At 43.7% G+C, this 14,060-nt stretch overlaps 1 protein-coding gene across 2 annotated transcripts in view; it reads right to left on the bottom strand.

Moving 5' to 3' along the window:
- The window catches only part of gtf2h2 (general transcription factor IIH, polypeptide 2), a 54,400-nt gene extending 48,549 nt beyond the window's left edge, over nt 1-5,851 (bottom strand). Inside the window, exons 1-3 of one of the 2 annotated variants that reach the window (XM_073066191.1) lie at nt 5,737-5,851; nt 4,365-4,443; nt 3,464-3,541 (exon numbers count right to left, since the gene is read on the bottom strand). In XM_073066191.1, coding sequence (XP_072922292.1) covers nt 3,464-3,541; nt 4,365-4,420 — 134 coding nt within the window. In that variant the 5' untranslated portion in view covers nt 4,421-4,443; nt 5,737-5,851. Of the gene's footprint in view, nt 1-3,463; nt 3,542-4,364; nt 4,444-5,580; nt 5,681-5,736 lie in introns of those variants that run through there. The other variant, XM_073066201.1, reaches the window with a different exon arrangement.
- Between the last annotated feature and the right edge of the window lie 8,209 nt (nt 5,852-14,060).

The raw sequence follows: 14,060 nt of genomic DNA on the forward strand, positions 1-14,060 counted from the left end.
CATTGACTGTTTATTCCCCTCATAGATGCTGTCTGACCTGTTAAATTCCTCCAGCATTTTGTGTGTGTTGCTCAAGATTTCCAGCATCTGCAGAATCTCTTACATTTCTAATAACATTCACCAATACACCTGATGGAGGCTCCAAATCTTATCAAATACCATACTGACATGATTTATGTGAATCTCTCAAAAATCCATTGTGCAATTTCAAAGTTTCTGGATGCAAGTTACCTTTCATAAATCCACGTTGGCCCTCATAAATTAATCTGAATCTTCTTCGGCAAGTATCATGTTTATCTCATGTGATGACTTAGAATCTTGTTAATTATGCTGACTGAATTACACCCTATCCTCGTTATATGCGGGGTATACGTTCCTCACAGTCAACACATAATGTGAAAATGCATAATGTGAATAATTATTTAAGTGGAGAAAACAAGGATGTATTCTGGAGGGCTTTCTAAATATGTCTTATCTGTAATTTATTCACATTTTCATACCAATGTGACACAAAAGCAGTACCACAAGGCAACATTCGTATTATATTTCATCAATTTAAGGTAACATTCAACGTAGTAAATCACAGAAAGTTAACATACTAGGGTGTACAGTACTCAAACCCTTAAGAGCACAGGGGTTTAGTGAATGGTAAACTAAGAGAGGCTTCACCTTACAGTCTCCTTCGGCATTGGAACACATAAGCAAAGTCAATCTATCCTTTGCTGCCTTGAAACCTGACGCAGTTTTTTCAACACGTACAACAAGCTGGATGAACTCAGCAGGTCGGGCAGCATCCGTTGAAACTTGCAGTCAACATTTTTTCAGGACTGAAGAAGGAGGGGGCAAGGGTCCTATAAAGAAGGTGGGGGGAGGGTGGAAGATGCCAGGTGAAAAACCAATCAGAGGAAAGATCAAGCGATGGGGGAGGGGAAGCAGGGACGGGATAGGCAGGAGAGGTGAAGAAGGAATGTAAGGGGAAAGCACTATGGGTAGTAGAAGGCAGAATTATGAGAGAGGTGATAGGCAGCTAGAAGAGGAGGCAGAGTGAAAATGGGATGGGGGAAGGGAAAGGGAGGGAATTACCGGAAGTTGGAGAATTTGATGTTGATACCAAGGGGCTGCAGACTACCCAGACGGTATATGAGGTGTTGCTCCTCCAACCTGAGTTTGGCCTCATCATGGCAGTAGGGGAGGCCATGGATGAACATATCCGAATGGGAACGTGAAGCAGAGTTGAAGTAGGTGGCGACCAAGAGATCCTGTCTGTTGTGGCGGACAGAGCGGAGGTGCTCGACGAAGCAGTCCCTCAATCTGCTCCGGGTCTCACCGATGTAGAGGAGGCCGCACCAGGAGCACCGGATGCAATAGATTATCCCAACAGACTCACAAGTGAAGTGTTGCCTCACCTGGAAGGACTGTTTGGGGCCCAGAATGGTGGTAAGAGAGGAAGTGTAGGGACAGGTGTAGCACTTACGCTTGCAGGGATAAGTACCAGGTGGGAGATCTGTGGGGAGGGACGTGTGGACGAGGCAGTCATGGAGGGAACAATCCCTGCGAAAAGCAGAGAGAGGTAGAGAGGGAAAGATGTGCTTACTGGTGGGGTCCTGCTTTTTCATCCTTACTTATGTAAGTGAATTTTGGCATACACTTCCAAAAAAAGCCCAGTCTCATCTGCATCAACCACCTGCTTTGATGTGATGCCTAACTCAGTTATCACAGCCCGCAACTGCACAGGGTAGGATTCAGCAGCTTTGTGTTCAGCACTAGCTTGCTCTGCGCGCACAGCTAAATTGTGAAGCCTGTGACGATTACAAACTTAGAAAACCATCCCCTACTTGCATTAAAGGTAACAATATCACTTGACACTTCCTCACTAGCCTCTAAACAAAGGCGACCATAAATTTCCAAAGCTTTCACACGAAAATGATCGGAACTAAGTGTTTATTTTTCTTTGTTTCATGCTCAATGTACAAACTCAACATTTTCTCCATTTTTGTCATAATCCGGTTACGCACTTTGGTAACGATCTTTGAATAAACTTGCAGTGAATCAATCACTGCACTTTTTATTTTCTCAGCATTTATTAGATTAGATTAGGTTAGATTGTGAGGACACTCAGTCCTCGTTTATTGTCATTTAGTAATTCATGCATTAAGAAATGATACAATGTTCCTCCAGTATGATATCACAAAAACACAAGACAGACCAAGACTAACTTACAAAAACCACATAATTATAACATATAGTTACAACAGTGCAAAGTAATGCCGTAATTTGATAAGGGCAGACCATGGACATGGTAAAAGAAAGTCTCAAAGTCCTCGATAGCCCATCATCTCACATAGATGGTAGAAGGAAGAAAAACTCTTCCTGCCATAAACCTCCAGCGCCGCAAAGCTTCCCGATGCAGCCCCCTCTGGAAGCATCCGACCACAGCCAACTCTTGAGTTTGCCCGAAAAACTTCGAGCCTCCGACCAGCCCTCCGACACCAAGCACCGAGCACCATCTCTACCGAGCGCTTCGACCTCGGCCCTGGTTGCCAAGCAACAGGCAAAGCCGAGGATTCGGGGCCTTCCTCTCTGGAGATTTCTCGATCGCACAGCAGCAGCGGCAGCGAAACAGGCATGTCAGAAGTTTCACCAGATGTTCCTCCGTGCTTCTCACGTCCATCACCATCAAATCAAGGTTGTGCACGGCCCCTACTTACAGATAACAGATATTCATTCCTGGAGTGGCCGCGCACACTGCTGTTGCGCCACTTTCTCATTTTCTCATTTTTCTTTATGCTTCTGATCGTGGACTCACCCTGGCCGAAGTAGCGTCCCAAAGATGTGTTACCTTTACCTGATGCCGCCCTGTTTATAATTCCCAACTTTTTTTCAAGTGTTAAAAAGCGGTTCTCTACCGCTTGGCTGATGGCCCAGGACTAGACATTGGACACTTAGGAGGCAGAGTTAAACATTTCAAGCACAAAATCACTGCACAGTAGGTAAAAACAACAAAAGTTTAAGAGCGCAAGATCACACATCCACACTTTGCCAAAACCAATGCGAGACTGGCAGGAGTGAGACCGTGAGGTGCGCACACCTGACTTGTATTGGCAGGAAAGCAGTGTTCCTCGCATAACTGTGAATCCGCATTGTCTGAAGACACATATAACAAGGATAGGGTGTATTGTAATCTACCAGATCATTTCCAGATAAAGAAAATTACTATAGTTCAGTCAATCTATTTAATAGGCAACAAATAACCTGTTGAAGGAACTCAGTGGGTCAGGCAACATCTTTGGGAAGGAAGGGAAACTTGTCAGGGTAACTGGCGAAACTTAATGATACTTGGTCAAAGACTCTGCTGTTTTCTCTTTTATTAAACTGATGCATCCCAAAGAACAGATCCTCAGTTGCACAAGGCAGAAACTATGCCTCAATGATTTAAGATGCATTCACTTGTACTCCATAATACCTTTTCCTTTTCTCTTTGAAGAGAAGATCATCAACTGTTGCTTTAAGAGAACCTGACTCATCTTCCTTTAGGACTTCCCTGTAAATCAAAGTAGCAGACTATTAGTGGAGGGGAGGGGGAGGGGCAGAGGTCAGGGTTAACCAAAACAAATCATTTCTAAGATACTGTGTCAGAGAAGAACAGGTGAATATCCCCATATTGGTTAAAGTGGCAGGTAAATTAGTTAGTGACACAAATGGGATGCTGTGATTCGTAAAAAAAGGCACAAAGTACAAGAGGAGGGTCATTACAGTGAACCTATATAAATATTGATTAAGCCACGTCCAATTCTAGTCAGCCCAATTCAAATTGGATTTGACAGATTTGGAGAACTACAGAACAGATTTTCTCAAATGTCTCCAGGAATAAAACACTTCAGTCAAAAAGTTAGTCTAGGAAAGCTGGGTTCAGTTTTCATTTGAAATGTAATCATTTGTGTAACGTATAAAATGTGGGGACCAATTTGTACAAGACAAGATAGCACAGAATGACTTTGAAATAACAATAATATTTGTGCAGATGATCACTGTGGGATAAATATTGCTTAAGAATAATATTTTCCTGCACTTTGTTGAAATGCCACCACAGTATCTTTCACACAGACCTGGAACATTTAATACATTAATTTAAACTTTTATCCATAGACCAGCCCTTTCTTAATAGTACACAAGAGAACTAGCTTGCTCATTTGGGATATGAACTGACTTATGATGCAAGAATTATTGCCACACAGCCAAAGTTGAAAGGAGTCGGATACAGAATCGAATGGCCGATTGGTTGCCAAGGACAGTAATAAGGTAAGTGTGGAGAATGTGTATACAGCAGAGAAATAGTTAACCTGAAATGAAACTACAATACTTACCACGTCCGTTCATAGCCTCCTTCCCACCTCTTGGTTTTCTCTGATTCATCATACATTTTTTTTAATGTTTGGTTATAACCTTTGAAATTAAAAAAAAATTATAATATTTGTACAAACCCCTGCCCCTTCTGCTTCTACACAGCACATCAAATTTCACTCAGACTATTGCGCAAAAATTAAAATCTCCAACTCCTCATTTTGGGCTCATCTCACAAATCTTGACTGATGGTGATATTTTGGTAATTTTGGAAGACTCACAGTTAAAATAAATTTCTCTGCTGACAGTTTGTGCAGTGAATAGCTTAATCATTGTGTTACTGTGCTATATTCCTGTTTACTTACACACACACAAACAACACAGACACACACAAAGGCAGGCATGCACACACACACACCGAACCAGAAACACACTCTCTAGCCCATTATAGCTCCAGCCTATCACTTCCTAGCTCTCTCCTTTATCCCTCCCCCACTTCTTTTCCCCCCTCGACCATCCCATATTACTTCACTCCTGATGAAGGGTTTTGGCCCGAAACGTCATCACTACCTCCTCCCATAGATGCTGTCAGGCCTGCTGAGTTCTGCCAGCATTTTGTGTTTTTATTTATTTCCAGCATCTGCAGATTCACTCGTGTCCCGAATTCTTTCTCTGCCCAGCCCCACTACCCTGTTCCAGCAGATCCCAAACTCCAGTCCAGTCCTCATCCCCTACTCTCCGTCCCGCCAATCACGAACCCTATCAGATCCTGCTCCCTGTTCCCAGTTAGTAACCCCTCTCCCAATCCCCTCATTCCTCATCCCCTTCCCCACTTCCCTGCTCCCCTTCCCAAATCCGTTCCCTGTCTTCAGTCACAAATCCCCATTCCAATTCCTCAACCATACTCTAACAAAACCCGAGCATGTCATCCTCCCCATCCCCTGATCTGATTGATTCCCTAACCCAATCCCTATCCTCCTTCCCGCTGTCACCCCAATCCTCCACCCGTCCCTCCCTTCTCTGCTCCAGCAGATCCCAAACCTTGGCTTTGTTCCCCATCCTGATGTCACTCCCTCGTCCTCATTCTCCCCTCAGTGCTGTTCATCACCTCCCGTCCCCTGGGCCCTGTCTTAGACCTATTCCCCAACACCAATCCCTTCTCCTGCAGATCCGAACCCTCAGTGCTGTCCCCGTACCCTGGCCCCAATCAACATTCCTCCTCCCCATCTCTCCCACTACCTTGCTCCTGGTTCCTGCAGATTCCAACTGCCGATCATGTCCCTCGTCTCCAGTCCCCTACCTCCGATTGTCTCCCACCACGCCCGGCCACATAACCAACCCTAGCCCCCTCCCCACCCGTCCCAATTCAACTCCGATCCCGAGCTGGAGACTCACCTCAAACAGTAGTTCCCGGTGTCACACTCAAAACCTTCCCCGGTGTCACACTCAAAACCTTCCCGGTGTCACACTCAAAACCTTCCCCAGTGTCACACTCAAAACCTTCCCCGGTGTCACACTCAAAATCTTCCCCGGTGTCACACTCAAAACCTTCCCTGGTGTTACACTCAAAACTTTCCTCGGTGTCACACTCAAAACCTTCCCCGGTGTCACACACTCAAAACCTTCCCCGGTGTCACACACAAACCCGTCCTCCCCCGATGGGTCTCAGCGGGCCAGGCAGTGTCCATGGAAAAAGTGACGGTCGATGTTTCTGCCGTGACCCTTTAGCCTGAAATGTCGATTATTTACCCTTTTCCATAGACACTGCCTGGTCTGCAGTGTTCCATCAGCATTTTGTGTGTGTTGCTTCGGATTACCAGCAGCTACAGATTTTCTAGTGCTTACTCCCCCTGATGGTATGTGATTATTGTTGTCGAGGCTGGTGTTAATTTCCACAGTAATCAAGCTGTTTTCTGAAAAATATACAATACGTGCATTGAATGTACCCGCACAGTTACTGGAATCAGAATCAGGTTTATTATCACTGGCTTATAGAACATGGAATTTGTTTTGTCATAGCTGTACAGCACAAAAACATAAAATTGCAATAAAACAAATAAATTGGTAAAAAAAAAAGAAACTAGTACTGTTCATGAACCGTTCAGAAATCCGATAGAGGAAGGGAAGAAACTGTTCCTAAAACTTGGACTGTGTGGCTTTAAGCTCCTGTACCAGCTCCAATGAGAAGAACCCTGTTGGTGCTAGAGTACACACAATGTTTAACGCTGTGAAAGCAAGTTAGATCCAATGGCAATGGGAAATAGTTCGTATTTTCTGCTTATTCTTTAATTGGGTGTTACGAATGCTTGGAAACAAATTATATTTTTTAAATTATATACAATGTCCAAAATGAAACCTTGTGGTTAACTATTAATGTTAGATAACGTAGCAGACTTCTGCCAAAGCCACACACCATGAGGATATGAGAAAGCAGTCCAGACCAGAGAAAGGAAGCAGCCAGCAGATGCAGTTCATTAGCTTTCACCAGCTGATGGGAATCTCTAAAAATTGTTCACCACTTCTTTCCATTTTGTGCGGGTGGATCAAGGAGGTTTGTCCTTCCAGTTTTTATCCTCAGTTGTGTATTTTGGGATTCTAGTGTTTGGATGGAGACATGTCCATTTTAATTGTTTCAATTGAACTGATTTAAATAACCATTGAGCTGTCGCTTTGATCTCATTACTCATGCTCAGGATTAACCTTTGCCACCACTCTCATCTATCCTGATGTGAGCTGATCAGAATTCAAAGATGTTTGATTTAGGAGACACATAAAAATCAGCAAAAGTACTCTAAAATCTGTGGTCATTTTGTCAGCTATGACTCTATCTTATCAATGGTTGAACAAAGTAGATGTAAGGTTGTGGGGTGTACTGGTAATATTGTTTTCCAGTAGTTTTGTTCAAAATACATACAAAGCAATTCCCAGTTGCTGTACCACTCAATCCCAATGCCAGGAAATCTCCTGAGAAACTACACAGATAATTGGAAAGCTAAGCATGGATTCTTTTCAGTTAGGAATAAGAAAAAAGAGGTTGTTTGCCTGTACTTTACTTGCTCTGTTGCACTTTAATCTGCATTCTGTTATTGTTTTACCTCAGTGCATTTGATCTGTATGAGCACTATGTAAGACAATCTTTTACTGTACCTCAGTGTACCTGACAATAATAAACCAATTCCAAACTCTATTCCGCTTGTTCCAGTGGAAAGTAACACACTCTCTGAGTAGTAACAACTTTCTGTATCTTTGTCACATCACAGATTTCGAGATGGTTTCCAGTGAGGAGGTTTCTCACAGGTTGGTGGCACTCGTTTAAAAGGAGAGCTTTGCAGGTATTCTGTGTCACTCTGGTAGCCCAATCAGCAGTGCAGAAAGGAGTAAATAAAAGGACAGAAGGGACAAGTAGAGTGGCCATTGTTGGGAGTGTTGGGATTTGGCTCAAAGGAGGCTTCGGCTCAGAAGTATTGGCTCTGGGTAAGTTTCATAGAAACATAGAAAACCTACAGCACAATACAGGCCCTTTGGCCCACAAAGCTGTGCCTAACATATCTTTACCTTAGAAATTACCAAGGGTTACCCATAGCCCTCTATTTTTCTAAGCTCCATGTACCTAACCAGGAGTCTCTTAAAAGATCCTATCGCATCCACCTCCACCACCATTGCCAGCAGCCCATTCCACGCACTCACTACTCTCTGCGTAAAAAACTTACCGCTGACATCTCCTCTGTACCTACTTCCAAGCACCTTAAAACTGTGCCCTCTCATGCTAGCCATTCCAGCCCTGGGAAATAGCCTCTGACTATCCACACGATCAATACCTCTCATCATCTTGTACACCTCTATCAGGTCACCTCTCATCCTCCGTCGCTCCAAGGAAAGTTTTGCATCCTATCAATGTCCCGCTGTAACCTCTTATAGCCCTCCACACTATCCACAAAACCCCCAACCTTTGTGTCATCAGCAAATTTACTAACTGCTCCCTTCACTTCCTCATCATTTATAGAAATCACGAAGAGTAAGGGTCCCAGATCAGATCCCTGAGGCACTCCACTGGTGACCAACCTCCGTGCAGAATATGACCTGTCTACAACCACTCTTTGCCTACTGTGGGCAAGCCAGTTCTGGATCCACAAAGCAATGACCCCTTGGATCCTATGTCTCCTTACTTTCTCAATAAGCCTTGCATGGGGTACCTTGTCAAATGCCTTGTTGAAATCCATATACATTAAATCTATTGCTCTACCTTCATCAATGTGTTTAGTCACATCCTCAAAAAATTCAGTCAGGCTCGTAAGGCACAACCTGCCTTTGACAAAGCCATGCTGACTACTCCTAATCATATTATACCTCTCCAAATGTTTATAAATCTTGTCTCTCAGGATCTTCTCCATGAACTTACCAACCACTGATGTAAGACTTACTGGTCTATAATATCCTGTTAAGTTTCCCCTTTTCCTTATTGTGTCAGGGGTAATTAGTATAGTTTAAATAGCCATTGTGTGTTCTTCATGTCAGAAATACAGTCTCCCAGGGAACGACATCTGCATGAAGTGTTCCAGCTGCAGCTGTGTTAGGGGAAGCTGGATGACCTTTGGTTTGTCCTGGAAAGTGAGGAAATCATCGATCAGAGTTACAAGGAAGTTGTCTCCCCAACATTGCACATGGTGGGTAGCTGGGTGATTATCAGGAGAAGAAATGGGACAATGAATAGGCAGTTAGTAGAGAGCACCCCTGTGGCCATTCCCCTCAATAATAAATATAACATTTTGGATACTGTTGTGGGGGATGACATCCCAGGGGAATAGCATGGAGACCAGTTTACTGGCACTGAGCATGGGTCTGTGGTGCAGAAGGGAAAGAGGGAGAAGAGGGCAGCGGTAGTGATAGGGGACACAATAGTCAGAGCAGACAGGGAGATTCTGTGGATGTGAACGGGACACCTGGATGGCATGTTGCCTCCTAAGTGTCAGGGTCAGGGATGTTTTGGATCACATCCACAACAGGGGGAGGCAGAGCAGCCAGATGTCTTGGTACATATTGGTAACAATGACATAGGAAGGAAAAGCAAACAGGTCCTGAAAAGAGAATTTAGAGAGCTTGGAAGAAAGCTGAGAAGCAGGACCTCCAGGGTAGTAATTTCTGGACTGCTGCCTGTGCCACTCACCAGTGAGGGTAGAAACAGGATGATTTGGCAGATTAATGCAAGGCTGAGAAGCTGGTGCAGGGGGCAGGGCTTCAGGTTCTTGAATCATTGGGATCTCTTCTGGAGGAGGTATGACCTGCACAAAAGTGACAGGTTGCACCTGAACCTGAGGGGGACCAATATTCTTGTGGGCAGGTTTGTTAGAGTTGTTGGGAAGGGTTTAAATTAATTTTGCTGAGGGATAGGGACTGGAATGAAGGGACTCAGGATAGGACGGATGGTAAAAAAACAAAGATAGCGTGCAGTCAGACTGTCAGGAAGGGCAGGCAGATGATAGGACAAAATTGCAGCTAGCAGGGTGAGTATCAGTGCATGAGGGATGCAGAATCAAAAAGGGTAGCAAGTACAGTACTCAAAGTGTTATATCTCAATGCACGAAGTATAAGAAATAAGGTGGATGATCTTGATGCACTATTACGGATTGCCAGGTATGATGTTGTGGCCATCACTGAATCGTAGCTGAAGGATGGTTGTAATTGGGAGCTGAAAGTCCAAGGTTACACATTGAATTGGAGGGATAGGAAGGTAGACAGAGGGGGTGGCGTGGCTCTGCTGTTGAAGAATGCCATCAAATCAGTAGAAAGATATGACTTGGGATTGAAAGCTGTTGAATCCTTGTGGATTGAGTTAAGAAACTGCAAGGGTAAAAAGGCCTTGATGGCAGGTATATACAGGTCTCTAAACAGTAACTGGGATGAGGACGACAGATTATAACAGGAAATAGAAAAGGCATGTGAAAAGGGCAATGTTATGATAGTCATGGGAGATTTTAACATGCAGGTAGATTTGGAAAATCAGGTTGGTAATGGATCTCAAGTGTGTAAATGTGTTAAGTGCCTACCAGATGGCATTTTAGAACTTTTTGCCATTGAACCTACTAGGGGATCAGTTATACTGGATTGGGTGTTATGTAACGAACTGGAGGCAATTAGGGAGCTTAAGGTAAAGGAAACCTTACTAGCCAGTGATCACAATATAACTGAGTTCAACTTGAAATTTGAAAGGGAGAAAGTTAAATCTGACATAGCAGTATTTCAGTGGAGCAAAGGAAGTTGCAGTGCTATGAGAGAGGAGTTGGCCAAAGTCAATTGGAAGGAGATGCCAGCAGGGCTGTCAGCAGAGCAGGCTTGAGTTTCTGGGAAAAATGAGAAAGCTGCAGGATAGACGTATTCACAAAAAAAAAGAAATACTCAAATGGCAAAATTGTACAACCATGGCTTTCAAGGGAAGTCAACGCTAATGTAAAAGCAAGAGAGAGGGCATACAACAAAGTGAAAATCAGCAGGAAGATAGAGGATTGGGAAGCTTTTAAAACCATACAGAGAGCAACTAAAGGATCATTGAGGGGAAAAATGAAATATGAAAGCAAGCTAGAAAATGATATCAAAGTGGAAAGAAAAAGCTTTTTCAAGTATATATAAAAAAAGAGAATGAGAGCGGATATAGGACCGCTAGAAAATGAGGCTGGAGAAATAATAAGAGGAAACAAAGACATGGCAGATGAACTAAATTAGTATTTTTCATCAGCCTTCACTGTGGAAAAAAATAGCAAATAGCAGTGTGCCAGCTGTTGAAGGTTGTGAGGGAAGAGAAGTGAGTACAGTCAATGTTACAAGGTGCTCAAAAAGTCAAAATATCTAAAGGTACATAAGTCACCTGGACCAAATGAACTGCACCCTAGGGTTCTGAAAGTGGTAGCAGTAGAGATTGTGGAGGCACTAGTAATGATCTTTCAAGAATCAATGGACTCTGGCATGGGTCTGGAAATGGAGGAATGGAAAATTGCAAATGTCACTCTTTAGGATAGGAGGGAGGCAGCAGAAAGGAAAGCAAGTAGAGCGGGGGGCTAAGCACAGTGTGTTGTGGTGCAACTGTGCTGATGGAGTTTGTGGAGGAGATGTTTTTGCCAACCCGAACAATGAAATGGCATTTGCTGTGCTTCTGTTGTGATGGTAGGCAAATTGGAGTGGATCCAAGTCTTGATGTTATACACCTCTTTCAAGTGAAACACCCTGGTTCTGTCAGCTGCGTAAGTCTAGGGAAGATGATCTCTGGCCCTGCCAAAGGTCTGGGATTGAGGTTTTAGTCCATCTGAAACTCAGTTTGTGTGGATGCTGTGTGATTTGTGACTCTGTTACAAATAAGTACCGCAAAATAACAGACGGTACACCACATACAATGAAATGATTTAGCTTTATAATTCTTAATTTGTCTAAAGGGTTAGTAAAGAAAATGCAATAAAAAGAAAAGGACCCATTTTAATGAAACAATCTAATGTGCACAAGTTGGAGCTCAAAGTTTCCCCGTCACCGATCCTCCATCCATCTCCCCGGGCTTCGCGGGCCCTGCACCAGGTCAAGTCCTACAAGCACTTCTCTCCAGTGACTTCTCCCTTCATCTCCCACTGAACCAAAGACCCAGCTCACCCCGGGTGTCAGGCACACAACATGAAAACACAGTCCCCTCATTGGACGGCTCACATTCCAAAGTACCTGTTATCTCTAACCATAACCCAAACTCTGCTTCTACAGAAAGACCATTACGTTACAGTGAAACCTTTCCCAGGGTGTTACATGAGTCACCTCTGATCCAACTTCTCTATCAGGGGAAAAGCTTAAGTTTGCTCAATCTATGCTCATAAGACATGCTCTCTAATCCAAACGTCATCTGGTAAATCAGCTATGCGCCCTCTTTAAAGCTTCCACATTGTTTCCATACCGGGGTGACCAGAACCAGACACAATATTCCATATGTGGTCTAACCAGAGATTTATGGAGCAGCAACATTACCTTGTGGCTCTTGAACTCAATCCCTGACTGATGATGGCCAGCACATCTTGTGCCTTCTTGACCCCCTATCAACTTGTGCAGCTACCGACGGGAATGCCAAGTTGCCATTGTTCCTCTGAACTGTTAAGAATCCTGTACTCTGCCTTCAAATTTGACTTTCCAAACTAAATCACTTCACACTTTCCTGGGCTGAACCCCATCTGCCACTTCTCAGCCCAGCTCAGCATCCTGTCGAGGTTCAAGTTTCAAGACACATTTATTATCAGTGTGTATGCAGTATACAACCCTGAGATTTGTGCCATTGTAACAAAAGACTACCTTCTACATATCCACAACTCCACCAACTTTTGTATCATTGACAAACTTACTAACCCATCCTTTCTCTTCCTTATCCAAGAACTGGAAATAACATTACACAATCTTGAATCTTATTAAAATCACAAAGAGCAGGGGTCCCAGAAGAATTCCCTGTGAAGCACCACTGTTTACCTACCTTGAGCAGAATATGTTCCATCTACAACTATCCTCTGCCTTCAGTGGGCAAGCTGATTCTGAGTCTGTACTGCCAGGTTTCCCTGGATCTGAAGCCTCCTGATGTTCTAAATGAGCCTACTATGGGGGTCTTTGTTGAATGTCATACTAAAATCCATAAACATCACTTCCACTGCTCTTCAGCTCTGACAAGCCAATCCACTAATAAGACCACAAGACATAGGAGCAGAATTAGGCCATTTGGCCCATCAAGTCTGCTCCAACATTCAATCATGGCTGATCCTTTCCTCCCCTCTACCACATTTCCCAGCCTTCTCCCCGTAACCTTCAATGCCATGTTCAATCAAGAACCTATCAAGCTCTGCCTTAAACACACATGTAACACACTATTTCACTGCTAATGTAATGATTTCTTTGTAATGTTCACTGCTGAAGTAACAGTTCCTCTGTAGCAGCAATGTTTGAGTTATGGCTGGAGATAACAGGACTGTGGGATGCATGTTAGCCAATCAGTATTTTGTTGCCCTATCTTGTGAATCTGGAAGCAGTTGATTTTGTGGGCTTTTGCCAAAGAGAGAGAGAGATGAAGGGAGAAAAAACGCGAATGGAGAGATTTGGTAGACCGCCAGACGGGGTGGAATCAAGGCGAGGGTCCAAAGGAGTTTGATGGGGACCAATCGGCCTATGAGTGAGCTCCAACTTTGCACACAGACTGTTTAATAAGATTGGGCCCTTTTTTTAAATTTCATTTCTCTATTAATCATATCGTCAGAGTTATAAAGCTTAATCATTTAATCGCATATTGTGTACTGTTTGTTATTTCAAGGTACTGATTTGTAACAGGGGACACCGCACAGCATCCACCCAAATGAGATTTCTTAAGTTTGGCTGGGCAGGAGGTTATCACCCCTTATATTAAGCCGCTAGGCAAAGAGAGAGTTACACACTCAATGACCTGGCATCCACAGCTGCCTGTGGTGATAAATTCCATAAATTCAACACCCTCTAGCTAAAGAAATGCCTCCACATCTCTGATTTAAATACCGGCACCTCTACCCTGAGGCTATGCCCCCTTGTCCTAGACTCCCTCACCATGGGAAATATCCTTTCCACATCTACTCTGTTTAGTCTTTTCAACATTTGAAAGGTTTCAATGAGATTCAACCTCCCCCCCACACCCAATCTTCTAAATTCCAGCAAGTACAAAGCCATCAGGCATTCCTCATATGATAACC

This window comes from Hemitrygon akajei, chromosome 2 (assembly GCF_048418815.1).
Source record: "Hemitrygon akajei chromosome 2, sHemAka1.3, whole genome shotgun sequence".
Classification (NCBI taxonomy): domain Eukaryota; kingdom Metazoa; phylum Chordata; class Chondrichthyes; order Myliobatiformes; family Dasyatidae; genus Hemitrygon; species Hemitrygon akajei.